Source organism: Cucurbita maxima, unplaced genomic scaffold (assembly GCF_002738345.1).
Source record: "Cucurbita maxima cultivar Rimu unplaced genomic scaffold, Cmax_1.0 Cma_Scf00030, whole genome shotgun sequence".
Taxonomy (NCBI): domain Eukaryota; kingdom Viridiplantae; phylum Streptophyta; class Magnoliopsida; order Cucurbitales; family Cucurbitaceae; genus Cucurbita; species Cucurbita maxima.
Genome location: NW_019272046.1, coordinates 1,762,916 through 1,789,093, shown reverse-complemented (window position 1 = coordinate 1,789,093; position 26,178 = coordinate 1,762,916). Strand labels below are relative to the sequence as shown.

General features: G+C 37.1%; 4 protein-coding genes across 7 annotated transcripts; all 4 read right to left on the bottom strand.

Moving 5' to 3' along the window:
• Nucleotides 1-1,289: 1,289 nt before the first annotated feature.
• On the bottom strand, nt 1,290-4,812 carry LOC111466024 (magnesium-protoporphyrin IX monomethyl ester [oxidative] cyclase, chloroplastic-like). The gene is made up of 5 exons (XM_023110575.1): nt 4,242-4,812; nt 3,385-3,449; nt 2,305-2,632; nt 1,896-1,994; nt 1,290-1,719 (listed from the first exon to the last, which is right to left on the bottom strand). Exons 1-5 carry the CDS (start codon nt 4,719-4,721, stop codon nt 1,456-1,458), a joined length of 1,236 nt encoding a protein of 411 aa, XP_022966343.1. The 5' UTR covers nt 4,722-4,812; the 3' UTR covers nt 1,290-1,455.
• Nucleotides 4,813-6,131: 1,319 nt separating this feature from the next.
• LOC111466029 (probable protein S-acyltransferase 1) lies at nt 6,132-12,027 on the bottom strand. 2 transcript variants are annotated; one of them, XM_023110587.1, is made up of 6 exons: nt 11,387-12,027; nt 10,062-10,241; nt 9,671-9,976; nt 8,750-8,971; nt 7,644-8,070; nt 6,132-6,477 (listed from the first exon to the last, which is right to left on the bottom strand). In XM_023110587.1, the coding sequence occupies exons 1-5, from the start codon at nt 11,489-11,491 to the stop codon at nt 7,693-7,695; spliced, it is 1,191 nt and encodes a 396-aa protein (XP_022966355.1). In that variant the 5' UTR covers nt 11,492-12,027; the 3' UTR covers nt 6,132-6,477; nt 7,644-7,692. The 2 variants fall into 2 exon arrangements, with proteins under 2 accessions (XP_022966355.1, XP_022966354.1); XM_023110586.1 differs by having other exon boundaries at nt 7,644-8,109; nt 11,387-12,026.
• A 1,926-nt stretch (nt 12,028-13,953) lies between these two features.
• LOC111465944 (histone-lysine N-methyltransferase, H3 lysine-9 specific SUVH1-like) lies at nt 13,954-18,862 on the bottom strand. Of its 2 annotated transcripts, none has more exons than XM_023110429.1 (4): nt 18,728-18,862; nt 18,033-18,365; nt 15,505-17,900; nt 13,954-14,356 (listed from the first exon to the last, which is right to left on the bottom strand). In XM_023110429.1, exon 3 carries the CDS (start codon nt 17,713-17,715, stop codon nt 15,568-15,570), a length of 2,148 nt encoding a protein of 715 aa, XP_022966197.1. In that variant the 5' UTR covers nt 17,716-17,900; nt 18,033-18,365; nt 18,728-18,862; the 3' UTR covers nt 13,954-14,356; nt 15,505-15,567. The 2 variants fall into 2 exon arrangements, with proteins under 2 accessions (XP_022966197.1, XP_022966198.1); XM_023110430.1 differs by having other exon boundaries at nt 15,505-17,865.
• A 970-nt stretch (nt 18,863-19,832) lies between these two features.
• LOC111465908 lies at nt 19,833-25,059 on the bottom strand. Of its 2 annotated transcripts, XM_023110374.1 has the most exons (5): nt 24,892-25,059; nt 22,504-24,775; nt 21,845-22,422; nt 20,521-21,245; nt 19,833-20,445 (listed from the first exon to the last, which is right to left on the bottom strand). In XM_023110374.1, the coding sequence occupies exons 2-5, from the start codon at nt 24,728-24,730 to the stop codon at nt 20,205-20,207; spliced, it is 3,771 nt and encodes a 1,256-aa protein (XP_022966142.1). In that variant the 5' UTR covers nt 24,731-24,775; nt 24,892-25,059; the 3' UTR covers nt 19,833-20,204. The 2 variants fall into 2 exon arrangements, with proteins under 2 accessions (XP_022966142.1, XP_022966141.1); XM_023110373.1 differs by having other exon boundaries at nt 19,833-21,245.
• Between the last annotated feature and the right edge of the window lie 1,119 nt (nt 25,060-26,178).

The following is a 26,178-nucleotide window of genomic DNA, read 5'->3' as shown; positions in this document are numbered from 1 at the left end:
CCTAGAGATTGGTTTGACTCGAGGAGCTAACCCCAAATGTTCTGGAAACGAAAGATGAGATTTAAATCGCCTAGAAGCCCCTAAGAATCTCGTAGGTCTCCACAAAAACCAAGGACGACCAAGGTAGCTCATCAGGCTATAACAGTGTGAATAGTATCATAAGTTTGTCTACTACCCTTTCTACTTGTACCGTCGAGACTCTACTCTAGTAGTAGTACCGTGGAGCAAGGCATCACCAATTAGGGTAGCGCGAAATGTGAAAATGGCCAAGGGTCTCATGAACAGGACCCTTGTGCTATAAACCCGTTCCTGATTGAGGGAGCGTGGGACCACGTAGGTTAACCTAGTAGCTGACTGGCACATGGGGGATCGCTTCCCCCAAACTTTGGCTACTTTATGGTCTTGTGTGAGGGTTCGTCAGCTAACCTCATGGATGATGTTCAGATTCAAATCTAGCTATAATGATTCGTAGCTTATGAGGTCACGTCTCAATTTAGAACACTAGTCATTCATTGCATAAGCAACAAGCCACCTAAGTCATAGAAAAGAAAGATTGGAAAACTGGTACATACCCTAGGGGTACGCTTCCGTCCAAAGACACGCTCAAAATGTTGGGGTACCCAGTTGCTTAGATAGCATTGGAACCTAGGTCTGAACTTCCTAGAGCCTAGAGTAAAGCCCTGGATGCTTACTAGGTTAAAGATGCAATGAGAGCCTACAAATAGGTTGTTTAGTGAGTATTTTTATACTCGTCCCTTTTCTCTTTCTTTTTTAGGTGTTTGTACTGCTGGTCGAGGTGGAGAATCGTTTGAAAGTTGTGCGGTCACAGAGAAAGTCGTTTCGGAGCGTCAGTCCATTTTTATCTTTTGGAGTCTTTTATATTTTATTTTATGATTGTATTTCAAACTAGTTTCTTCGTTTGTAATATTTTGAACAATATCGTCTTATAATTGAATTTAATTATTAGTAAGAAAAAAATGTCAATCGAACTCAAATTTTTTGTTTTCTAAACTAATCCAACCCAACTTTTATGGGTTGTGGTTGGTTTGTGGTTAGGTAGTTCAGGTTGGTTGGGTTATATGAACACGGTTATATGAACACCTCTAATAGACTTCAATCCACCAAAGTTGAAATTATTATTTTTCTTTTTTGTCCAAATCCCAACCATTGATTGAACTTTGTTTAAATCCTAACCATCGATTGAACTTAATAAGATTAATAAGGATTGCAATTGTTCATATACAAAATTTAGTACTGGAAAAGAATGCTTAGAAGTTAAGAAACCAAAATAAGCTGAAGCAGAACACAGAGGGTGATTAACATTATAAACTAGGACCACTTCGTTACTCAATGTTTGTGATGATATTTTTACAAACATTACATGACAACATATTACACTCATTCAAACTGAACCATACTAAAAAGATGAGTGGAGTATGAGCTAATTACAAAAATTTAGTACACAAGTTTAGGCTCAAACTCTGCAAAATCAACAGATCCAGACTCAATCGGAGGCATCAAATATGCAGCCAATATCTCAGACACCAATGCTGCAACAAGTGGGATCCTCTTCAAGTTCTTCACTAGAGAACCCTCATTGGTTTCTCCAACAGCAAGCAGCTTCTCATTGATCTCAACCATCCTGTCCAGTTTCCTCTTGAACTCGGGATTCTCCACGTCCGGTACGGCTGGGAAAATTCTCGCCGTTGTGCGGTTGGTCTGGAACAGAAGTAATATGAGTTTGGTTCACAAACAGTTCAGCCCTATATTGTTCATCTAACTAGGCAGATAGACATTTTTTTATAGCTAGAAGTGGATTTAACAGTTTCATTGAATTATTGTTTGAAGATCAGAGTATTTCTCAAACATGGCATATGAATGAACTATGTAGATACCTCAATGATAACATGCATGTCAAATTCTTTAGTGTTGAGGCCAATTCCTTCATAGAATGCTGTTCTTTGGCAATCATTGAGATACATTGTCACATACACCTGCAAAATATTTCATCCAGAGGGAAAAGGAAAACGCTTGGGTCAATTTCAACATATCCAAATTTCAGTAACAAAAGATTCATATTGACATTAAACTTATAAAAACTACTCATAACTAAACCTTTTTTACTTAGTTTTTCACTTCTTGAAAACAAGGTATTTTTTTTGGTTTCAGGAACAAATAAAAGGATTAGTAGATAAGCATGGCATTGAAGAACAGATTGTCACAAAAACATTATTCTTTCCATTAGTTGCAGTCAAGTGTAGAATTCTACTAAAATTTTGGGAAGGACGAATAATGGTGAATTACCGATAAGCAGAAGAACCGGGACCAGAGCTTAGCTTTCCAATCATTGAGGAACTGAGGCTGTGCCTTGAGCAATGCAGAGAAGAAATCACCATGCCTGTTCTCATCCTGGCACCAGTTCTCAAAGTACTTGAAAATGGGATAGCATTGGAACTCAGGGTTGGCCTTGAGATGTCTGTAAATGGTTATGTATCTCCAGTATCCAATCTTCTCAGACAAGTATGTTGCATAGAAGATGAACTTGGGCTTGAAAAATGTGTATTTTCTAGCCTTTGTCAGGAATCCCAAGTCCAATGCCAAGTTGAAATCAGATAAACCCTTGTTCAAAAACCTGTAATTAAGTTATAAGATGAACAAACTTAAAACAATTTCACTGTAATGCTGATCTGAAATTTGGCTTTCGTATTTACTTAACATATTGTTTAGACACTTATTTTAATATCTAAACTTTCGTGTTTATAACATTTTAGTCCTATATTTTCAAACATAGTTTTAGTTCTGAACTATATGTAAAAACAAACCGGTTTAGCTATTTCTTAGCAAAGACTTGTGCAACGTTATTTCTAATTAGTAGATCTTTCTACCTAGACAAATGACACATCTACTAACCAAGTATTTGGATGTCAAATGTATACATATCTATATTCAACCCTGGAAATATTAGCATCAAAAGCTAAAATATTTATGCAATTTTTAATGACTAAAATTTAATATTTAAAAGTTGAAGAACAAAATTTGAAAATTAAACTAACACAAGTGTTAATTTAATAACCATTTCGTTATTGAAACCTGTGCTTGTTTTGTCATAATTTCTCTACATGAGTTCATCTTTCTTAAGAAAACATTTAATATTTAGCCAAATTCCAAAAAACAAGAAAAACTTTACTTGGTTTTAGAAATCATACATAAAAAGTAAATAACAAAACAAAAAAAATCCTAGTATTTATAGACTTATTTTTCAAAAATCAAATGGTTGTGGAAGTTCAAGAGGCTTAATATGTGATATTTGCAGTGTCCTTACATATCAATAAAGGAAGCTTACGGTATGGTTTAGAGGCTATAAAATATAAAATCAGTACATACCCAGCATGCCTGGCTTCATCCCTTGACATCAGGGAGAAAATCTCTGCCACCACTGGATTAGTTTTCTGGAACACAAAAAAAATTGGCCAAGTGAGATAGAAGGAAGATTATTTTCCTTACACATTGCTCAAGTTTAAGGAAATATGATAGATAACATATGATTTCATAGTGAAAATCAGCTTATGATTTGGAACCGCAGAAGCCATTCTGCAGTAGAATTCAACAATATAGAACAAACTATACAGTCAAATGACATACCATCTATTCTCTTACATGAAAACTAAAGTTTGGTTGCTGTAATACAATGTTGGTCTAACTCGAAGTCCAACTTAATTTCTGTCTCTAGATTTTTGGCTTCTTACATTTTAGAATTATCTCTATAAAACCTCCATACTTCAATTTGTTCATTATTTATTAAACAATGGTAAGATCTTAGTCAAATTTCAAAAGGAAAAAAAGATCCTTAAAGGTTGATTTTCAATTTTTTAAAATAACAAACTAGCTATAATTTTTTTTTAAAAAAAGTTACGAAAGCAGATTAGAAAACCAAGAAAAAGGATAGAAATAAACCTAATTTCTAAAAGCAGAAAACCAAAAACAAAATCATTATCTACTTAAATTCTAAACAATAGCTCTATAGTCTCCACTGCATTTGTTTTGAAAACTCTTTTCAACGCAAACTATGGCGTATTTTCAAGGATAAAGTACTTAAAAATACCACAATTCACAGAAAGACCATCCTGTCAAAACAAATAGTACAGTTATAAGCAGGAATTTTGAAACAATTTTCCACATCACTCCCAAAATCAACTTCAAAAGCACAGAAACAATCCATTCTTAAAGTTCATAACCAATACCTTAAGCCTCCTTCCCAGCTCCTTGTAGAGCAGAAACCCCGAAAACTCAGCAGTGCAAGACCTCTCAAGAAACTCCACAAAGATTTGCCTGAGAGCACCTTCCATTTTATCAGCAGCTTCCTTGAACTCTTTGTTCCTCACAAAATGCGTCTGATTATAATCAGTCTTGAACTCCTGGAGCAAAGCCTCAAACTCTGCCTGGTTCAAGTTCTTGTTGATTTCAGTGTTGAAGAGAGTCTCCATCTCGTCGAAATCGGTAGTGTAGAACCTCGGCGTCAGAAGCGTCTCCTTAACCACAGCCTTGTTGGCATTCTTCGAGGGCTTCGGAGGCGATTGAGAAGTAGTTGCAGACATTTTAATGGAGGTGAATCTGGAATAAGAGAATGGAATTGCTCTCGTTCTAGGGCTTCCGAATTCAGACCTCCTGCTGCAGAACTTCGACATCGGCTTCACAAGAGCCATTTCGGCGGCGGCGGCCATGGAAGAGGAAGCTTCCTTGGAGGGCCTACGATGGCGGATGGAGGATTACAGAGGAAGAATGAGAGCTCTCAGTGGAGAGTTAGAAATAGAGGCTCTGATATATGCATGTGAGGATAGTGATATAATACTTTTCATCCAATGAATTCCAAGATTTTGCTAAATGATATTGACACGTGGCGTTTCATAATTGGTTTATCGGATTACTCTTTCGCAGTGATAATACACGTCAGCAAATAATTTTGTGGTTCCTATTTCTTTTTATTTTTATTTTTTAAAATTTTATTTGAAGCGTGTGGTTGTCATTTCACTGCGCGGACGTGGGCTTCTTTCCGGTGGTATATTCATATAGGCCGAACATTAGGCCGAACTGTTGGGCCGATATGTTGGGCCGAGCTGTTGGGCCCATTTCTATTATCTTATCTATATACATACATATATATATATATATATATATATATATATATATATATATATATATATATTTTTTTTTTTTTTTTTTTTTTTTATGGAAATGATTTACCAAATTTGGTTTCTAAGTCTTTATTTTCTTTATCTTTTTTTAATTTATATTAAAAAAACAAGGTATAGATCACATGTTGGGACTTAGAGTGTATATGGGTTGGGTTAGGTTGATAAAATCTTTAGAACGGATTCGAAATTTTGGGTTAGTTGAATTGGTAATCTTAGCATCAAAAATATTTTGGGTTGGGTTTGGTTGGGTTGTGAGATTGTGTTTTTTTTTTAATTGTTTAAAAAAGTTATACTCGTTCAAATATTAAATATTTACAAGTTTCAAATACATCACTAACATGAATTACAAATGGTAGAGTTGGGTCAGGTTGACTCACCAAAAAAATGGCAACTAATAGCATCAAATTGAATTTTTTATTTTTCTAAAGTTCAACTAAATCTAAATCGAAAAATATCTAACCCATTCCAACTTTTTATAAGTTATATTAGATAGTCTGGTTGATCACGTTATCGAGTTATATGAATACTCATAATTGGGACCAAGTGCATTTCTTTTAGGGAAAAAAAAAATTAATTTATGTTACATCTCAAATTCATTTTATTTTAATAATTATTTAGTTTTAAATTTTGTATTTTAAAGATTATTATTATTATTTTGCTATTTTTTAAAAATAATCTTCGTATTTTTTTTTTTTTTGGAAAACATTTGAATCTTTATTAAGTTTGAAAAAAAAAAAAAACCCATAAACTATTTCAACTAAAAAAACCTAAAAAGGAAAAATCAAATATTTGATTTAAGATAAAAATTTGGTTCATATAGTCAAAATTTTAATTTTTTCTAAATTATGGTATCGGATTTATAATTTAACCCCAAAAATTTTATTAAAATCTTATGATTATTTAAAATTTTAGCTCGATCGTCTATCAAATATGCTCGTATTTCAAATCTTTATACAACGAAATGTTGTATTTTAGGTATAAAAAATATATATATATATGTTACACAAATCACAATGTTGAGCTCAATAAACTATTGTAAAGGTACAAGTATTTTCAAATTCTCTTGGGACTGAGTCAATTCTTAGTGTAGATTTAGGACAACATAGAAATGAAGAGGAAAATGAAGCTGATTCTACACACATTACTTACAAATCATTTCCTCATGAAATCCACTCCCAAATCTGTTTTCGAGTTAATCCCTATTCAAAACAAGTCGACATCGACATCCATACTCAATCCGTCGTCTGCTATCGTTATCATTTTGGAGGAAATATCTCCACAAGACCTGAGAAAAAAGTACGTGAACTTCATACAACATGAAAAAAGTTGATTTCTTTTGTAGAATATGGTGGCAAATTTTCAAGAGGTTCATATGATCTAAGAACCCAACCAACCCGAACTACCCAATTGAGGTTACGAGTTGACATTGTTATGGTCAGGTCAACTTGACCAGCCCACAAATAGAATTACAAGCCAACCTTACCTTGCCCTATTCGACTCTTAAAATATTATAAAGATTAAAAATATTTGGCGTTTGTAATCAATGTTAGTAATATATTGTGAATTGTGAATGTTTTATACCCAACAACCCAACCCAAAAATAGAGGGTTGGGTTGGGTGGTGACTCTATTCCGGGTGCCCAAGTCACTGACCCAACCAACCAAAAATTTCGGATTGGTCCAAAAGATTTCTTCAACCCAACTCGTGTAAGCTCCTAGCAAATTTAGGTTTAGAACACTGAATAAACATGATGGTGTTTCATCTAACTGGGACAACGAACACGAGAAAGTTTACATAAAAAATAGAGGGTTTGGGTTGGGTTGTGACTCTCTTCGGGTTTCTCGGGCCACCAACCCAACCAACCCAAAATTTCAAGTTGGTCCAAAAGATTTCTTCAACCCAACTCAAGTAAGCTCCTAGAAAATTTAGATTTAGAACACTATGAATAAACATGATGGTGGTGTTTCATCTGACCAGGACAACGAACACGAGAAAGATTTCATAAAAAATAGAGGGTTGAGTTGGGTTGGGTTGTGACTCTATTCGGGTTGCCCAGGTCACTGACCCAACCAACCTGAAATTTCGGGTTGGTCCAAAAGATTCTCCAACCCAACTCGTGTAAGCTCCTAGCAAATTTAGATTTAGAACACTATGAATAAACATGGTGGTGTTTCATCTGACCGGGACAACGAACACGAGAAAATTTTCATAAAAAATAGAGGGTTGGGTTGGGTTGTGACTCTATTCGAGTTGCTTGGGCCACTGACCCAACTAACCCGAAATTTCAGATTGGTCCAAAAGATTTCTCCAACCCAACTCGTATAAGCTCCTAGCAAATTTAGACTTAGAACACTACGAATAAACATGGCAGTGTTTCATCTAATCGGGACAACAAACGTGAGAAAGTTTTCATAAAACGGGAAACTTTGCAGGAGAAGCAAGAAGCAGTACCTTTTGTCTCCAAGAATGTTGGTGGTAATGAGATTGGATTACAGTGCTACTACTGAGTTCTCTTATCCTTCAAATCGCTTAGCATTGAATTTTGTAAGGCCCGTTCTTGCATAGAAGGGAACGCATAGGCAATATTTCGATCTACGCCATCCTTTTTCTTCAAATCATCATTGACATCAGCGTAGTCCAAATTTTGCAACATATTAGGAAGCTTCATGCTACCTTCCTTTGGAAACATCATGTCCATTTCCATGTCAAATTTATCCTTTGATATCATGAAGCCTCTCTCAGTTCCTGAAGTACTGTATTGTAGGCTCGCATCCTCGTCTTCTGCTACCCATGCTCGGAAATCAATCATTGAAGGAGGGATCTTAGACCAGAACACATCCTTCAGGTTTCCCACAAGCCCTTTTGTATACGGATTGACCTTCTTATCGTAACGGTAACGAAAATTTTCATAGGTCGTCTGCAAAAGATCAGCAGTCATCGCAACAAAAAGATAGTTTGTTACATACAAGTATGCTTTTAGATATCACAGTCAATCCCCACAAAAAGAGTTTATATTAATATTTGATTCAATGCCAAGCATGCTTTGTCGAGTCCTTTTCGAGAAAGGTATTCCAACTTCAAAGGTAGGTGAGCCGGATCAAGAAGCAAAGAAAAGAGAAGCTCAAGTGTTTACATGAGAGTCAATTCATCATGGATCACCTATTCAAATGATAGAAAACTGTATCCTTGAGGGGACTCCTTTATTCTATTTCGAGAAAGGTATTCCAGCTTCAAAGGCAAGTGAGCAGGGTCGAGAAGGACAAAAAAGAGGAGTTCAATAGTTAACATGAGAGTCAATTCATCATAGATAACGTATACAAATGCCAGAAAACTGTAGAAAACTGTCATCGAGGGGACTCCTCTATTCTATTTTGAAAAAGGTATTCCAGCTTCAAATCACTTAAAAAGGTATTCCAGCTTCAAAAGCAAGTGAGCCGGGTCAAGAAGAAAAGAGGAAGTTCAAGTGTTTACATGAGAGTCAATTCATCATGGATCACGTATTCAAATGCCAGAAAACTGTAAATACCGATGCTACGTGTAAAAATATAAAGCTCTACCTGATTGGTACACATTAGATAAATATGGAAAACCGTCAGCCCGCCTACGAACCAGACAGATACAAAGCAGTAGACGACAAGGATAACTGACAAGATATCACTTGAGATAACACTCCAGTAACTGCCAGTTTGTCGAACAATGGTGATCCACGAAAATGTAAAGACGTATATACACAAAATGGTAGACGTTGATATGAACATTATGAAAAATCGATAATTACGCTGCAACGAAATGAAAACAAAGACATGGTTAATTGAAATATATTCAACCAAGCACGTTCAATCTGCTGTTTGATGTGCTCTCACGTTCAAGTAGCAGAAAGTAACAGAAAGTAATCTAGAGACACTGAAGAATGATATCAAAATCAAATGCCAAATAACCAAAGCTTCCCAGCCCCACCATTAGCAAATAATGTCATCTTTGTTCTTAAAACGTGTCTGCTAGGGAGAGATTTTCATACCCTTATAAATGGTGTTTCGTTCTCCTCCCCAACCGACGTAGGATCTTACAATTCATCCCCTTCAGAGCCGAATGTCCTCGTTGGCACTCGTTCCTCTCTCCAATCGATGTGGGATCTCACAATCCACCCCCCTTGGGGGCCCAGCGTCCTTGCTGGCACACCACCTCATGTCCACCCCCTTCAAGGCTCAGCCACCTCTCTGACACATCGCTCTGTGTCTGGCTATGATACCATTTGTAACGGCTCAAGCCCACCGCTAGCAGATATTGTCCTCTTTGGGCTTTCCCTCAAGGTTTTTAAAACTCGTATGCTAGGGAGAGGTTTCCACACCCTTATAAAGGATCTCCCACATTCAGTCAACAAAAGGGAATTACTACTACAAATCATTGCAAACAAACATGTTAATATAAAATTCTTTAAAGAATCAGCAAAGTTTCAATGGTTAATTCATGTAACTTACCAGCCCAATACACTGACCTACCCACGGACAGTGGTGATCGAACTTCTGAACACAATTGTTGCAGATGGAGCAATGCGAAGCCCGTGGTGGACGGTACAAAAGGCAAGTCTCACAAAACTTCACTTTCACTGAGTATCCGTTGATCGTTATATCCTTTATTCGGGGTATTTTTAAATTAGGCATCCTGTGATTAACCCACTCCATAGAAGGGGTTGTCAAGTCTGCTTCATCTGCGTCAGGTGGCAATGAGTTTCTTGGAATGATCCCGGGATCTCGACCAGAAGTCAAGAACAGAAAAATAAAATCCTGCACGAACAACTTACCGATCAGGTTTAGTCCATATGTTCTTGCAAAGATAAATAAAACAAGGAAAATTCTGCCTATCACAAACCAAAACTGTAAGAACCAATCCTCCAATCAGTACTGGGAAGTGAAAAGCTTGATGATCACTATGGACTGCAACTAGCATTCTTATACAAAATGTTATTGCAGGACCGCCGATTAAAAATGACGTTAAGAAGAGCGACGTCCCATCTTGACCGAAAACTAATCTCCCTCCACATAAGAATTTCTAGCAGACAAAAGAATATGCATCAAAACCAGAATCATCAACTCCTTAAACAGTAAAAACTTGTAGGATACAGCAATGAAGAGTCCTTTCTATTATCAAACAATACACTCATTATAATAACTCCTTCCAATAACATTGAAAACTACCAAAATATGCCTGTATATCTCATTATATTATCAAGAGAAAGGACAAAGAACTAAAATTAAGGAGAAAAACAAGAGAGACAATATATTATTTAATATAAGAAAGAAAGGTTAAAACAGTTGAATCCAAAGAATTGAGGAAATCCCAAGATTACACTAGATATGCATTAAACTTAGATTCAAAGACTAAAAAGATCAAATGATTACAGAAAAATTAAGAGAAAAAATGGGTAGAGAGCTAATGAATGCGTTTATTGACCTCGACCAGGTAAATTACTATAACAACTCAAGTGTACCGTTAGCAAATATTATCCTATTTAGGCATTCTCCTTCGAGCTTCACCTCAAGGTTTTAAAACGCGTCTACTAAGGAGAGGTTTCCACACCCTCTTAAGAAATGTTTTGTTCGTCTGTCCAACCGATGTGGAATCTCACAATTCACCCCTCTTAGGGCCCAACGTCCTCACTGGCACACTACTTGGTGATACCATTTGTAACAGCTCAAGCCCACCGTTAGCAAATATTGTCCTCTTTGAACTTTCTCTCAAGGTTTTAAAATGCGTCTACTAGGAAGAAGTTTCCACACTCTTATAAGGAATGTTTTGTTCCCCTCTCCAACCGATGTGGGATCTCACAATCCACTCCCCTTGGGGGCCAGCGTCTTCGTTGACACATTGCCCGGGGTCTGGCTCTAATACCATTTGTAACAACCTAAACCCACCGCTAACAGATATTGTCTGCTTTGACCTGTTACATATCACCGTGAGGGGAAGCCCTTGAAGGGAAACCTAAAAAGGATAATATCTGCTAGCGGTGGGCTTGAGCGGTTACAATTTCTGGGAAAAAATTATTTAAAACAAGTTCAAACAGCTGAATTCAATGAATTGAGGATATATCATGATCATCAAAGAAGATCCTTATAATATATAAACATAAAACCCAACGGTTTCATAAGATTCAAAGAACTTGAAGGCATTGAGATTAAGGGAATAGAGAAATTTACATTGTTTCCTTTCCAGACATGGTAGAGCCTCCTTTGAGTAGGTTTGTGAGGAGCAATATGAATGGCATTAGAGGGAGAGCCATCCCAGCTCGATTCTTGGTCCATTTCTAATAGAAATCTCGTTTTTCTGAGGGGAAACACAAAATCTCCGGGTGTTCGTGGTAACGGTTCACGGACACCCACATTAAACAAGCAAATCTAAACAAAAAGAGAAGAAAAATCCAAAATGTTTCCAAATTTCCTCTCAATCTCCAACAGCAATAGTTCAAAATCAATCAGCCCTAGAAAAATTTGAAACCCAGATCGATCTTCCAATGAAATAAATAAATAAAAAATGAAAGAAACAAACAAAAAAAAACAAAAAAATTCTCCCCTCGTCTCCTCTCTCCCTTCTCTGATTCTTTTCTTTTCTTTTCTTGTTCTTCCCTTTTCTCTCTCTCTAACAGTTCCCTTGGTTATTGCGAGGTTTTCGCCTCGCAACCCCTCATGACAGGGAGAGGGAGAGGGAGAGAGAGAGAAAAGGAGAGACAGGGAGAGAGCGAGAGATACAGAGAGAGAGAGAGAGAGGTGTAAATGAAGACAAAGCCAGAGGGCAATTTCGTTTTGATGCTTCGTCTTGCACCGCTTTCCGTTGGGATTTGGATTTGGATCTTTAGTTAAAATTTCTTTAATATTATTTTACATTTTTAGTTAAAAATTTTATATCTTTGGACAAAAATGGTTGTCACTTTACAATTTAATCCATTTGAAGATGTGTTCGGGTTGGTTTGGATTGGATGGTTGACCTAAACAATATGAATAGAACTCCCAATCCGTTAGGTTGGGTCAAGTTATCGAATTGTTCTTTGTTTTAAAAAAAAAAAATTAGTTAAAAAAATCTTATTTACAAAGCATGTCAGATCGAAAATCTCATAAATATTAGATATCAAACATTCACAAGTCAAAACGTATCATTAATATCGATTAAAAATGTCAAATATTTTTAATTTTCATAATAATCTTAAGAGTAAGATAGGATCAAGTTATAACCTTATCTTTTAGTTGGTCGGGTTGACCCAATAAAAAAACATTATCTTATTAGATATCTAACTCGATTATCATTTATGCATTATCATATGAGACATAGGCTTTTTTTTATGCTCATGTTGAAATGAGGTACGAGAATCTGAACAGTAATCACTAGAGAATAAGTAAATATCAATTATCGTTGAATGTTCATATTGTCATGATTCTGAGATTCAAACCTTGAACGTTTTAGTCAAATATGTCTTAATAAGTTAACCCGTAAATTGCAAATTTGTTTTATTAACTCAATAATATATAAATTTGAGTTTCAATGTCTAACATTTTTAATCATGGTTATAAAATTTTCATGAGTAGAATTAAACTTGAGATAAACACATATCGAAGACAAGTGGACAATTAGATAAACAAAATTGGTTTGTCCCGTTACAATATTTAGTAATTATTCGGTGTATTTTTATCCAATGAATAAATCTATAATTGTTTGAATAAAGATTTTAAGAGGTCCAGTAGTGATTTTAGGGGTGATTATATGACTCGATAATCTAACCAAGACTACCTAACCTAAACTATAAAAGTTAGGTTGGGTTAGATTTTTTTCGATTCTAGTTGGATGGCTGATAAATTCGGATCGGTTTGTGGGTTGACATTTTTTTTGTTCTCGAAAATAGAGTTGCAGTCCAACCCTACCCTACTTTAAAAAAAATTAAAAATACTTATCGTTTGTTACCTTGATGCATTGTGATTTGTGAAAACTTGATATATAAATTTTATGAGATTTTAGTTATAACGTAACATATATTGTGGATTAGTAGAATTTTTAAAAATAATTATATGAAAAAAAGAACAACCCTAAGACCCAATCCAACCTAATCTATTCAAATTGCTCGGGGTCACCAACCCAACCAAATCTAAGACAGTTCATGCACACCCTTAGTTGGTTTAAAATTAGAAGTTCGAGTTTGTGAAGTATGGAGATAGAGTTGGTCGAGTTGTGTAGCCTAAATTTGGCTGCCAATTCTAATTGCAAACATTATACCATGATAATTGAGAGAATAAGATGATATCAAGACATTTATATATATTGAGAGAGAATTAGAGAGACACTTTAAAAATCGATACACTGTATAAAAAATCTATTCGGGATCATTAAATACTAAGATTACTTCGTTTTTCAAGTTCGACGAGGGAGAAGATTCAAATTTCTCACTATGATTCATACGTTAATCAATAATGCTCAAAAGATTACATTTAAATGTGTAGTGAAATATCATGTTCAAATTAGGTTGCATGCACCATGACCAAATCGAACAACCTCATCGATAAACGATGGATATTCATCAAACACTCAATTTGACCACACCAAATCAAAATGAGTAGAGGCTAAAATAGAAAGCTATATCCTCCTCATATATCACAACATATGAATCATGTCATCTTCATAAGATCCAAGTAACTAAGTAATGTTCCAAGTTGATCACAATTTCATCTTCAATGCAAATAACTTTTTTTTAAACCAGAAACCAAAACAGATCATAAATTTGAAAGAATTTCCCTTCAGGATGGAAATTGGACAAGATAATCAAGTGGGTGGGTATTCGATATAATCTACAACAGGACAATGAACAATGAACAGAAACCTGTCATTTTCTTTCCACATTCAAGAAGAGCATCTATCGCAAGCGCTAATAGGCATAATAATCTATCTAATTCACATGGACAAGATGCAGCTATACATCATAAACAGGACTACAATATCTACCTTCTTAAGGCAAAAACAAATGAGCAGCTACATCCTTCTTAATATGTATGTTACACCTTACAACAAGAGGGGGAAATTTCGGGCATCTGCGAGAGAGCTTGGTCGATACTGCTGCAGCAACGAGACTACAAACCAAGTGCCTCGAGGCTGCATATTTTGAAGTGTCTGTTATTTCTTGATTTCATCTGGGCATCAAAGAGGACAATAAGGCACGGTGATGAAAACAAAACGAACACGATTTTCCATTTGATACTTCAAATGTTGCTAGCTATATTTGACTAATTTCAAACTCTGCACCATCATCACCCCTACTAATTTTGGAATGACTCACCCCCAAGGCAACTTCGGACTCGAACCTAGAACCTTTAAGGGTATTTCTAGATATCCAAGCGCTCACTACTGGAGTTGCGCTGAATAGACCCCACCATTACAAAATGTGAAATGTGAAATGTTCAATCCAAAACATAGCATTGCTATCTACAAGAACAAGGAATGAGAATGAGGCAAGCAAAGCATAAAAAGATAAACAAGGAATTAATAAATCATTCTTGAACCTACAAGTAGCCATGAATACGCAGGCAGAGCCGATTGCGGTAGCCATAGCGACTGCCCCTGTGGCATCAAAGCCATTAATGGTGGCATCAAAGAGGATTTAGAAGCCATTGAGAAGAAAGGATAGAGGTTGCTAAACCGAAGGAGCTTTGATACCATAAGAATATTTGCTTAAGTCACCGCATCTAAATAGGGTGAAAGTTCTCTATTTATAATCATTTCCAGAATCAAATAAATTACAAAGGAAATGGAAAGAGCAATAAATGGATACAAGATATTTGCCTATAAGAAAAGGTCAAATATGATATGATACCTTTGGTAAACCGTAATGGAAGGCTAAATATCATAAAGATATTTGTCTATAATAAAGGGTCAAATATGATATCGATGTTAAACCGTAATAGAAGGCTAAATATCTTGTATCCATTTATTACTCTTTCCATTTCCTTTGTAATTTACTTGATTCCGTAAAAGATTATAAATAGAGAACTTTTACTACCATTTAGGTGCGATGGTTTTAGCAAATATTCTCACTGATCCTCTAACAACAAGTAACAGCAAGTAAGTTTGCCCAAGCTAACTCAACAAACCAAGTAAAATATAACTTTAGCTGCCCCTCCCCCATTTAAAAGGCTAAAGTAAATTGTTACTATAAATCATATGTCAGCCTTCGTTTAACATTTTCATAATTCAATAATATAAAGAACAAAAGAGGGAACGGGCAAGAAATCAGACAATACATCCACAAGCAAGTAGCAAACTATGAGTTGAGAGCTCTAACCTCATTTCAAGAAGCACAAGCCAAGCGATTCCTCCCTGCTCAAATACATCTTTCGACAAAGCACTAACAAAAATAGCCTCGGCATTTTAAGGACTCACATAGGCAATTGATCTTCCTTCCATTAGCACTTTCAGGTGGGACAATTCCATAATCATACGTCAACTCCATCATGGGAGGTACATGCCTGATTGCATGAAAAGCAATATGGACATCATGCTCACCCTTATTTTCACGTAAAATTGGCTTCCAGTATACATTTGGAGAGCAACTATGGTTCATAAAACGAGCAACATTGCCAACATTTTTTGCACTAATAACTAGAGGAAATGGAAGTCTTGGAGGCCCATCAGAATCACCAGACAAAACTTCAAGATTTGGACAGCACCGTTTAGCATCAAAGACGTAACTGTCTTCATTGTCCCCAACTGAGTCCTTTTCCTTCGAACAATCGATCACTTCCCCAGCATATTGGCAAATATATGCTCCAGCCCGAATGGGATCCCAAGACCTAAGCCCCCAGCCTTTACCTTTAGTTCTGAATACCTCCAGACGAAATTTGAGACCTCCTTGGGACACACGATTCCTGCAATTGGGAGGGCATTGACATGAGGCGCCACATTCATATATCATAGATTGCTGACTCGCAAGAACCCCATTAGAACTATAGGGGAGATATCCACCATTTTTCTGCATGCAAGGGCAATTGAGATTGCCTGGAAGGCATCCACCAATACAGTTACAGCCAGCTGAAGGCTCTGTAGAGCATACAGGTTTTAAATATTTGAGACCAGCATAATACGTAAAATATGCAGGGCCCTTCTCATCGTCAACATCATTCACAAGTGAAACAGGAAGACTTTCTGCGCCAGAAGCCAGATCTGGTATTATAACCCCAATTCGGGATGCATTCCCATCCTTCCATTGTTGGACTAATTTCCAAGTCAAGAATGCTTCCCGCTGTCCAGGTAATCGCACTAGTTTGTATTTAAATACATTGCAGCCAGATTTCCCTTTCTCTACCCAAGACTCTTGGATTTTATAAAGACCATCATAAACATAGATCTTCCCTGTTGGGTTACTAAAATCTCTTACCCCTCGAACTACTCTAACCTCATTTCCACGATGCAAGCTCTTCTCTAGTGCAAGATTACCCCTTTCAAGCTTTTGATCTGTTGATTCCTTATCCTTTCTGTTCACTCCACCCTGGCCACTGTAGATTAACACATCTGCATCATTTGTATCATCCTCATACCCACCAGATGAGACAATGCTTACTGCAACTGGTTCTTCATCTTGACTGACCTTTAAACCCATGTAATCAATCCCAGCCATGGATGGAGCATGCAACCCAACCAGGCACAATTCCATCCTGAAAAAGAAGATATCACCAATTTCCACACCAGGAACAGTTCCAACTCTTTTATTGCTATTTGTTCGAACCCCTTTGGTCATCAGAAATGCACCTGCTTTAAGATCTGGACGCCTTATATTTCCAGGAGTTGATTCCTTTGACTCTTCAACTTGCGAAATCTTCCTCCTTAGCAGATCAAATACCATGAGTACACATGAAACTGCTTCAATGCTACCATGAGCTTGTCTATTTGAATCTAACACCGAAAGGTTGTATGTTGAAACCATATCATTAAGCATTGCATCAATATCAACATCTGACATAAAATTAATGTCCTGACCATTCCTTGTCTTCTTCTTCGACTTATTCTTCCTCCCTGCTTTACTGGAATCTTGTCCATCATTAGCGCCTATGCCATAATATTGAGAATTATCATTTTGACCATCACTATATCCATCTTGTAACTGGGCACGACGTCTGGAATTTTTTCTAGAGGAGCCAGTATTTTGTGCTGAAGTACCCTCAGTTGGTGTCCTGAATGAAGATATAGGAACGGCAGTTGATATAGGACTATTAAGGCCAAAAGATGCATTAGTATTTGTTGTTCCACCCGGTGTTTGTTGACTTTGTTCATTTGGTGAAAAGAAGAAGGGATAGAATGGAGCAACCCCCGGTGGAAAAGGACCAGAAGGCCCAGCACATACAAATGGGGCAGCACCTTGAGGAGTTGAAAAAGATGACACATTTGACGCTGATGGGAATACCGGAACTAGTTGACGCAATGGTCTTACATTCAATACCTTAGATTTGTCTAATGACCCAGCAACAGGAATCGAATCCTGACCTAGAGGTTGTTCCATTGAAACTCTCTCAAGCTACAGAAATAAAATCTCTTAAAAACAGAAGCTTCCACAGTAAAACTCTCTGTACAGTAGTTCCAAAAATACAAACTAAAAGGAACAATTCCCAATCAAAAGCTTTCTGGATATCATTCTCCCAAAATATCCTCCCTGTAGTCGATGAGCATAATTAAATAGCTTGAAATCTGAAAACCCCCAATAAACAATTACTATGCAGCAAATAGAAGATAGGCAAGCCCAGTCCCACTAGAGTAACGAAAATTACTTTTTTGAAAGAAGGTTGTATTACTCAACAATTGTATAGCTTATTTACTTACCAATGCGAGAGAATTAATATAGAAGAAGCTGAGTTTGAATAAACGATCTCAAATCAATCTATATCGAATACAAGAGGAGAAAAAGGTTCCCGCAACATTCAAGTGAAAATCAGTATTTTTGGGTTGACTTGACTCTGATCAATCAGCTAAGGAGAAGTTCCAAACGGTTCTTGGCAGGTTTTAACTTGAAAAACAAGGCCAAAACCTTTAGATAAATTCTTCTGTAGCGTAGCCAAGCTCTTAGCCCACAAAATTTTTGTAATTATTCTTCAGCTCCAAACGGTCAGAATCATTTTGAAACCCCTTTACAGCTGGGATTTCCTCGTATTTTTCCTTCAACAATAAACCAAAAGGAACAAGCAAGCTTTTAGCTACTTGACACTAACAAGAGAAAAAGAAAAATAAAAACGCAAAAAAGAGAAATCAAGAAACAGCTCCACTTTCTTTTATTCCAGTCAATGCTCTTCTTCCTAACAAACAAGCAAAAAGAAACACAAAAACAGAAGAAAAAGGTGATCCAAGAAACCCAAAATCAGAATGAAACCAGAAGATAGTGAAAACCCTACTTTTGAAACAGAGAAAACATGGAAATTCGGTCAGATCAAAGCCAAAAATGCGAAACAATTCAAAGATCAAAGGAAAACAAGAAACGAGAATCTAGAGCCCACAAGATGAAACAAATCTCAAAATCTTACCTAATTCGCGGAGGTTTTTACGTGCTGCAAATCTCCAAAAACCCTCCGTTTGAACATGCGGAGAGTCCCTCTTTTTGTCCTAGACAGAGTTCTTTTCATTTTTTTTCATTTTTTTTTTCTTTTTATTTTTTTTTTGAGTTCGAGCTTTTCTATCCCAAGCAAAAATATTTTTCGGGTTTTATTTATTTTATTTTATTTTGTTTGGATTTCTCACAGCCGTTGGATGACTTAATACTGGGACGCAATCGGACGGTTGGAATATGTTTCCCGAAGCATAATTGGCGGGCCCCACCCTCACAAGCGACAAAAAAGTAATGAGTGTACGACGTGTCGGGATCTGGTATGATTTAAAACGTGAGATTGACCGTACCTGATCGGTAGCTTGTTCAGGGATCTAACCCGTATGGGCCATAACTGTTCGGCCCATTATATTTTAGTCACGTTTACACTTTTTTTCTTTGCCTTTCGAGCTGAAATTACAAAGGTTAAAAATACCACTTTACCCTTTCTACTTTTATTACCTTATTTTATTTTATTTTATATATTTTCAAAAGTTTAAATTTAATTTTTATACTATCAATAAAAATTTTAAAAAGAATTAAAATCTCTTTAAAGTTAATTTTTTAATTTTTATGCAAGAAAATAGGTTAATAAGGAATAGGAACAGTAAGATTCAGAGCAGAGTATCTTGAATATCTTAAGGTAAGAGATTCAGAGTAGATAGAGTACCTTGTTGATCGAATATCTTAAGGTAAGAAATTCAGAGCACCTTGTTAATCGAATATCTTACGGTAAGAGATTTTGAGCACCTTTTGATCGAATCTCTTAAAGTAAGAACGTTTGTTTGAGATCTGAATCTCTCTACAAACAAGATCGATCATGTTTAGTTTAAATGATTCTCAACATGTATCTAACCTATATAAAATTGCAAAAAAAAACTTGGTCATCGACTACAGAAAAAGGTAAGAGTGATTCTCTGGTACTTGTTCACACAATGTCCTTTCTGTTTTTCCTTTCTTTCATCTCGAGATTTCCTGTGAGTGCCGTTTTCTCGACTTTTTTTTTCTTCTTCAATCCGTTACATATTCATTACCAGAGAATGTGATGATATCCATGGAATTCCATGGCTAACTCAGGATACTCAATAAACATCAAATTCAAACAATTCATAAAAGAATTCAACAAAACTTTTACGTACAGATTTAAACAAAGGATAAAAGAAAGGAAAAAACCACCTTTTTTTCTCCCTCAAACTTCAAATTCTCAAAGGAAACTTGTAAAATTTCAAGAACTCAAGCCACAACTAACTTTCAAAACATTGCACAGCAAAAACACAACAGGATAAGGCAACCAAACTGGAAAACGAATCCAAACAAGAAAAATGAAAAATCCTGAAATAAGAAACCCCCCCCAATTACCTCAATCCAGACTTTGCCTTCCTTCTAGTCTTTGGTTTTGGTAGCAGTCACGTTTCGATCTACTGGGTTACCGGCATCGACTTCGGTTTTTTGGCATCCGTCGTGCTTGGTGGGGCATTTGCAATAATAGAATCTGCTCGGGCTCGTTCGGATTCCTTTGATGGTTCATTTGACATAGAACTTGTTGGAAGTTCACTCATGGTTTTCCCTGAGGCTTGCATCAATGCAACATGATTGTCTCCCGGAGATTTTGCTTTGACGGCTTCCAAATCTGAACTCGTTTCGGGTTTGGCTTCGTTTTTAGCTTGGTTTTCAACTGCACTGGGAAGAACAACGTCCTCCACATCTACTCCTTCAAATACTGGTGCATCCGATTTAGTTTCGGTAGGATTGGAACTAGAATTCGGTTCAGTTTCTGCGGGTTCGGAACTAGAACTTGATTCAACTATGTTATTCTCTGATACTTGTGCCAAAGGAACATGAATATCTCCAAGAGATCTTGCTTCAACGACTTCCAAATTTGAGCTTGTTTCGGATATCGCTCCTTTCTCGACTTGGCTTTCTATTGCACTGGGAAGAACGACGTCCTCCATGTCTACTCCTTCATGGAGTTGCCTAAAAGCGAAGTTGATATCATCAAGAGTTCTTGCTTCGAGAATTGGTATATCTGATTTAGCTTCGGTTGGTCTCTCTGCTTGAGCTTCCTCTGGTATTACCTTTTCATTATGGACTGGTTCTCCGACTTCTTTGACGCTGAAATCCCCAACTTCGTCCAATTCTAATAGCAACCCTTCATCAATATCTGCTATTTCATCGACCTCTTCCCTAATTGTCTTTTCCGAAAAATGAGAATCATATACTTCTGTTGGATAGTCCAAATGCTTTGTGACCTCCCCATGATCCTCAAATACAACTTGATCAACAATGCCATCTTTTTTATCCCTTGCAGCATAGGGTGGTCTGAAGGCGTGGTCGGATGAAGATGATGAGGAATCAGATGCTACAAGAGACAGAGCTGTTGAAATGTCTTGATGAACTTTTGGTGCTACGTTTTCAGAGTTTACTTCAGCAGCAGAATCCGTCGATAAAGAACCTCGTTCCTGCAAAATATCAGCTTGATATCGTCATTTTAAATCACTAAATTCATATTACAATTATCTTTCCTTATAAATCCTAGAAGAATAGTCATACACCAGGCGATGTGCCAGCGAGTAGGATGAATCCTGAAAGGGGGTGGACACGAGGCAGTGTACTAGCGAGAACACTGACCCCGAAGGAGGGTGGATTGGGGGGTCCCACATCAATTGGAGAAGGGAATGAGTACCGGTGAGGACACTGGACCCCGAAGGGGGGTGGATTGTAAGATCCCACATTGGTTGGAGGGGGGAACGAAACATTTTTTATAAGAATGTGGAAACCTCTCCCTAGTAAATGCATTTTAAAACCTTGAGGGGAAGCCCAGAAGGGAAAGCCTAAAGAGGACAATACTTGCTAGCGGTGGGCTTGGGTCGTTATTAAGCTAAAATGGAAAGTTGCAGTTGGTATGTTTGATCTAATGAACACCAGACCATGCAAACAGGATTATCCACAGGCCGCAGCAAATATAATAATTCTTTCATATGTTTGGAACTTTTCAAGATGATTGTCGTAATCGAAAGAAGAGAACTGCCAACTTAAAAAAAAGTATGCAATTGATTACCTCAAAACCATCGCTGTGACCAATAACAGGTTCAACCATTGGCTTGTCTGACCACGACTGCTCGAATTGAGTAACAGACGACATAACTTCACGAGTCACATTCGGAGAACTAGAACCTGAAGAGGCAATTTTAATATCCAGATCTTGCAGGGCACTCTCTTTGTGTGATTCGACACTCAAGGCCCGAACAAAATCCTGTTCAAACCTAACATCTTCTTTCTCATTCATTGAACACTCCTTCACTTGCTCCAATTCAGATGGTAATGTTGAACTTGATGATATCAATAAGACTTGTTCTTCCATCGCTGTAGGTTTACTTTGTTCCTGCGATACAAGAATAGTTGCATTGGTAGGCAAATGGTCACGAGAAGTAGCTATCGGATCTGCCATCCCAACCAAGTGATCGAGGTCCACATGACTCGTTGTGTTGGTAGCCAAATGAACGGTAACTTCGGAATCTTCTCTCGACTCTTGTTCATTTTTATCAACTGCATGTAACTCTGAGGAGGCATCATGCATATCTTTCAAACTGGAAGTGGCATCCTGTTCGATTTCGGAAGGTACCTCGGAGTCCTTACCTGAAAAGGGGCCACGTGCATCAGCAAAACAGGGAATTTCTTCATACACATCAGAAGAAATAGGCAAAAAAGAGAACTTGCCTTCCGCTGAAGGGCTCGAATCATAAAGAGACTCCTTATTGTGATTGTCATCCAGCACGTCACAGGCAATCTTGAAGTTTGCATCTTCTTCAAGGGCAGTCGGCAATGATGTGCTAGTAGTCTCGACACTAGATTCCTTTACACGAGAGCTACTCAGTCTCGCCTCATCTTTTTTTGCCTGAGATGGTGTTTCATTTACTTCATCTAATAATGAAGACAGACTAGAATTGCTGCTGTAATCTGTTTCAATTAATACACTTTTGGAGTGAATTTCAGTAGCATTAATCTCCACTGGGGTATCTGCAGCTCCAGTTTCCGATGATCCAGATTGGCTTTTGAAACGACTCTCGGTAGATCCCAAAGTTATCTCGATCACTTCATGATGAACATCTCTATGTTCTTGTATGTAATCTTCAGAGCTGATATCCTCCCACGACCCGTTTCCAAGTTCACTGGCCATTGGGTCAAGGTAGGAAACTGCTGCTGTTTCCAGAAAAGATTGTGATTCATCAGGCTTCTTGTCATCCTGATCTGCAATGGAACTCATTGATTCAGTATCAGAAACAGAACTCAATTTTGATTCACTGACTTCACTGAATTGTCTTTCTAATCGAGCGTAGCTCGTTCCTTCGGCAGCTGTTTTTTCAGGTATGAAATACGGTTTCCATCTAATATTTTGCTGCTCTAGCTTGGGAACTGCAAAGCTTGAATCACCCACGGTGAAACTTTCATGTCTTCGGAATATATCTTTATGTTCAAATTCGTCACTCTTGAGGTCTGGTTTTTCATCGTTAGGGTCATATGGGAGATCGAACGGGTTACGTCTTGGCAACAAAATGGATGGAGCAGACCCCGGAATTGGTTGTAATCCTATATTGTTATATGAATCATAAGGGAGATCGAACGGGTTGCGTTTAGCTGTAGATATGGGTGGTACGTTTACAGGAATATCGAAACCATCCAAGTCTATCAAATTCTTCACAGCCAACATTCTCACATTGTTTCTTGCTTTTCTCCTTGCTATGAGATTCTCCAAACGCTGATTCCTTTCTAGCTCTAAACTTCCCAAATCCATAAGATTCTTTTGATCATCCTCAGTCCACTTGATAGCGGATTTGCTCTCATCCTCCTTCTCTTCATCCATCCCCTCGTCGTCGTCGTCGTCATTATCGTCATGCTCAACAGCACTGCCTTCTTCTCCCTGGTTTTCAGCCTCATCATCCGATATCACACATTCACCGTCACTTTTACGAGACTGTTCTGAAGAAGCATCAGACTCCTCATTCGACCGTTGTGCAGGTAGCAGAGTTTCCAAGTCCAAGAGCGGGTGTAACTCATCCAGCAACGGTATGATATCAGCCATTGAGGCATCGGGTGAGGAACTTTCCGCTCTATCAGACTCAGAACCCGAAGAACCATAATCATTTTCATCACTATCATCTTTATCATTGAGTGATAAGTTCAGATTATCTCTTGTATGAACAGGTTCTCTTGAGATGTTACGATCTTCGACTTCAATAATCTCATTTCTTAAGCTTTCGGCCGCCAAAAGCTGGTCCTCAACAGCTTTTTCACCATCTGTTGCCGAACTTTTAATATCGAAATCCCTTTTGAAAATTTCTCTCCTCTCCTCCAACTCCAAGCCAATAGGCAATTCCCTCTCTTCACCCTTCTTTAACTCCTCAACTTCTTTCTTCCCGAACTCCTCAACTTCGTTCTTCCCGAATTCCTCAACTCCGTTCTTCTCGAACTCCTCAACTCCTCCCCTCTCGAATTGAATTTCGAAATCGCGCTCGTGGATCACCGGAACAAAGTCAAGAAAATCAGCATGTTCATCAAGCTTACTTGTTTTCCTATCTTCTTCAGAACTTTCCACATAAGAATTCCCTACTTTAATTCCATCAAGTCTCTCTACAGTAAAACTATCATCCTCCTTAGTAAGAACAGTAGCATTATCCAAAATTCCAGATTTCAAAGAAGCTACCTCCTCCGTTTCGATTTCAGGAATATTAGGTTTCCCAAAACTCAGAAGAGTTCCAAGAAGAACAGCCGTGCAAATCAAAACAGGGGACGCAGACACCAAAATGGAAAACAAAAAAGGGCATGATCTATACAGAAGAATCAAAAGACACAGCAAACCAAAGAGAAATGGATAATTACGAACTGATCGGCAGTAAATTCTAATCGAAACGGCTACAAATTTCCTAACACGAAAACCAATTTCCATATCTATCTCCCCGTTATCGCACGCTTCTATCGCAATCAATAATATCTGCCAGATTAAGCGAAAAGCACAAAATTAACAAAATCAAGCTAAAAAAAACGTAAGAACAGACAAGGCGAACCCCGATTCTGAAATCAAACGAAAAACTAAGATTAATCCAATACCTGAAACGAGGAATCGGAAAGAGAAAACGAAATTGGAGAAGAAACCAGATAGAATGCGGTATGGCTATGGCGCTGCTGGGCTTTTGCCGCTTTCTGTTTTGATGGAAATTGTCAGCAAAGCCAACTCCGCCATTAGGATTAGAGAAAAACAGAGAGACAGAGTTGATATTATTTGTCCATTTGGTTATTTTCCATTAAAAACCAAATTTTCTTTTTCTTTTTACTCTATTTATTTTCCATTAAAATACGTTTTTTTATTTTTTTTTTAAGAGTTGAGCTCGAGAATCTTTAAGAACCATCTAAATATAATGGAGTTCGCAACCCGACCAAACTTAATCTAGTACATGTTACATTAACAATTAAAATTCGGTTGGGTTGAGCTGAGTTTTTTTTATTTTTTAATTATTTTAAGAAAATCATACTTCAATGTTATATTAATAATTAAAATGTCATTAAATTCAAATATAAAATATTTACCAGTCATAATGCATCACTAATATTAATTACAAAGATCATCCATTTGTCGTTGGCTTAGGTCCAAATCGATCTGGCTAAGGCAAGTTTAGCAAGTTCAATGGGTCGACTTAACCACGACTAGAAATTGAGGCCTAATCTTTTTTTTTTTTTTTTTTTTACGATATTGTGCCAATTCTAGTTTTGAACTACCGAAAAAAAGGTGGATGCTACTATAGGTAGGGCGATTCATAATGAATATCTCAACTATTCCCAAGACAGGAAATATGAATAATGAAACACGGGATTCTTGTAGTAGGCTGGACCAACATCCAGCCGAGAGAGGGCGCTCCTTTCATTTAAGCCTTTTTTTTTTTTTTAGTTGCGCTAAAGACATTGGAGTGTACCCATTGAATTCTAATTTTTCAAGAGAAATTAAAATTTCTAACTTGATATATTTTAATCGTAATATTACGTTATGTTTATATTGACAAACAAATCTTTGGAGAAAATAGAGGTATTCATATGACTTAATTACCGAACCAACTCAAACTATCCAACTCAAAGCACAAAAGTTGAGTTGGATTGGATTGAATTTTTAAAAAATTGTGTTTCAGCTTACGAGTTGACTTATTTTGGTCGGGTCAACTCGACTAACCAAAAAATGAGTATACACCCAACTCTAATTTTAAAAAGATTAAATATATTTAATGTTTGTAATCGAGGTTAGTTATGCATTGTGTTCGGTAAATATTTAATATTTGAACTTATCAATGTAACATGTATCACGGGGAGAAATAAGATTCAACCCGATAACCCAATGTACCCGAAAAT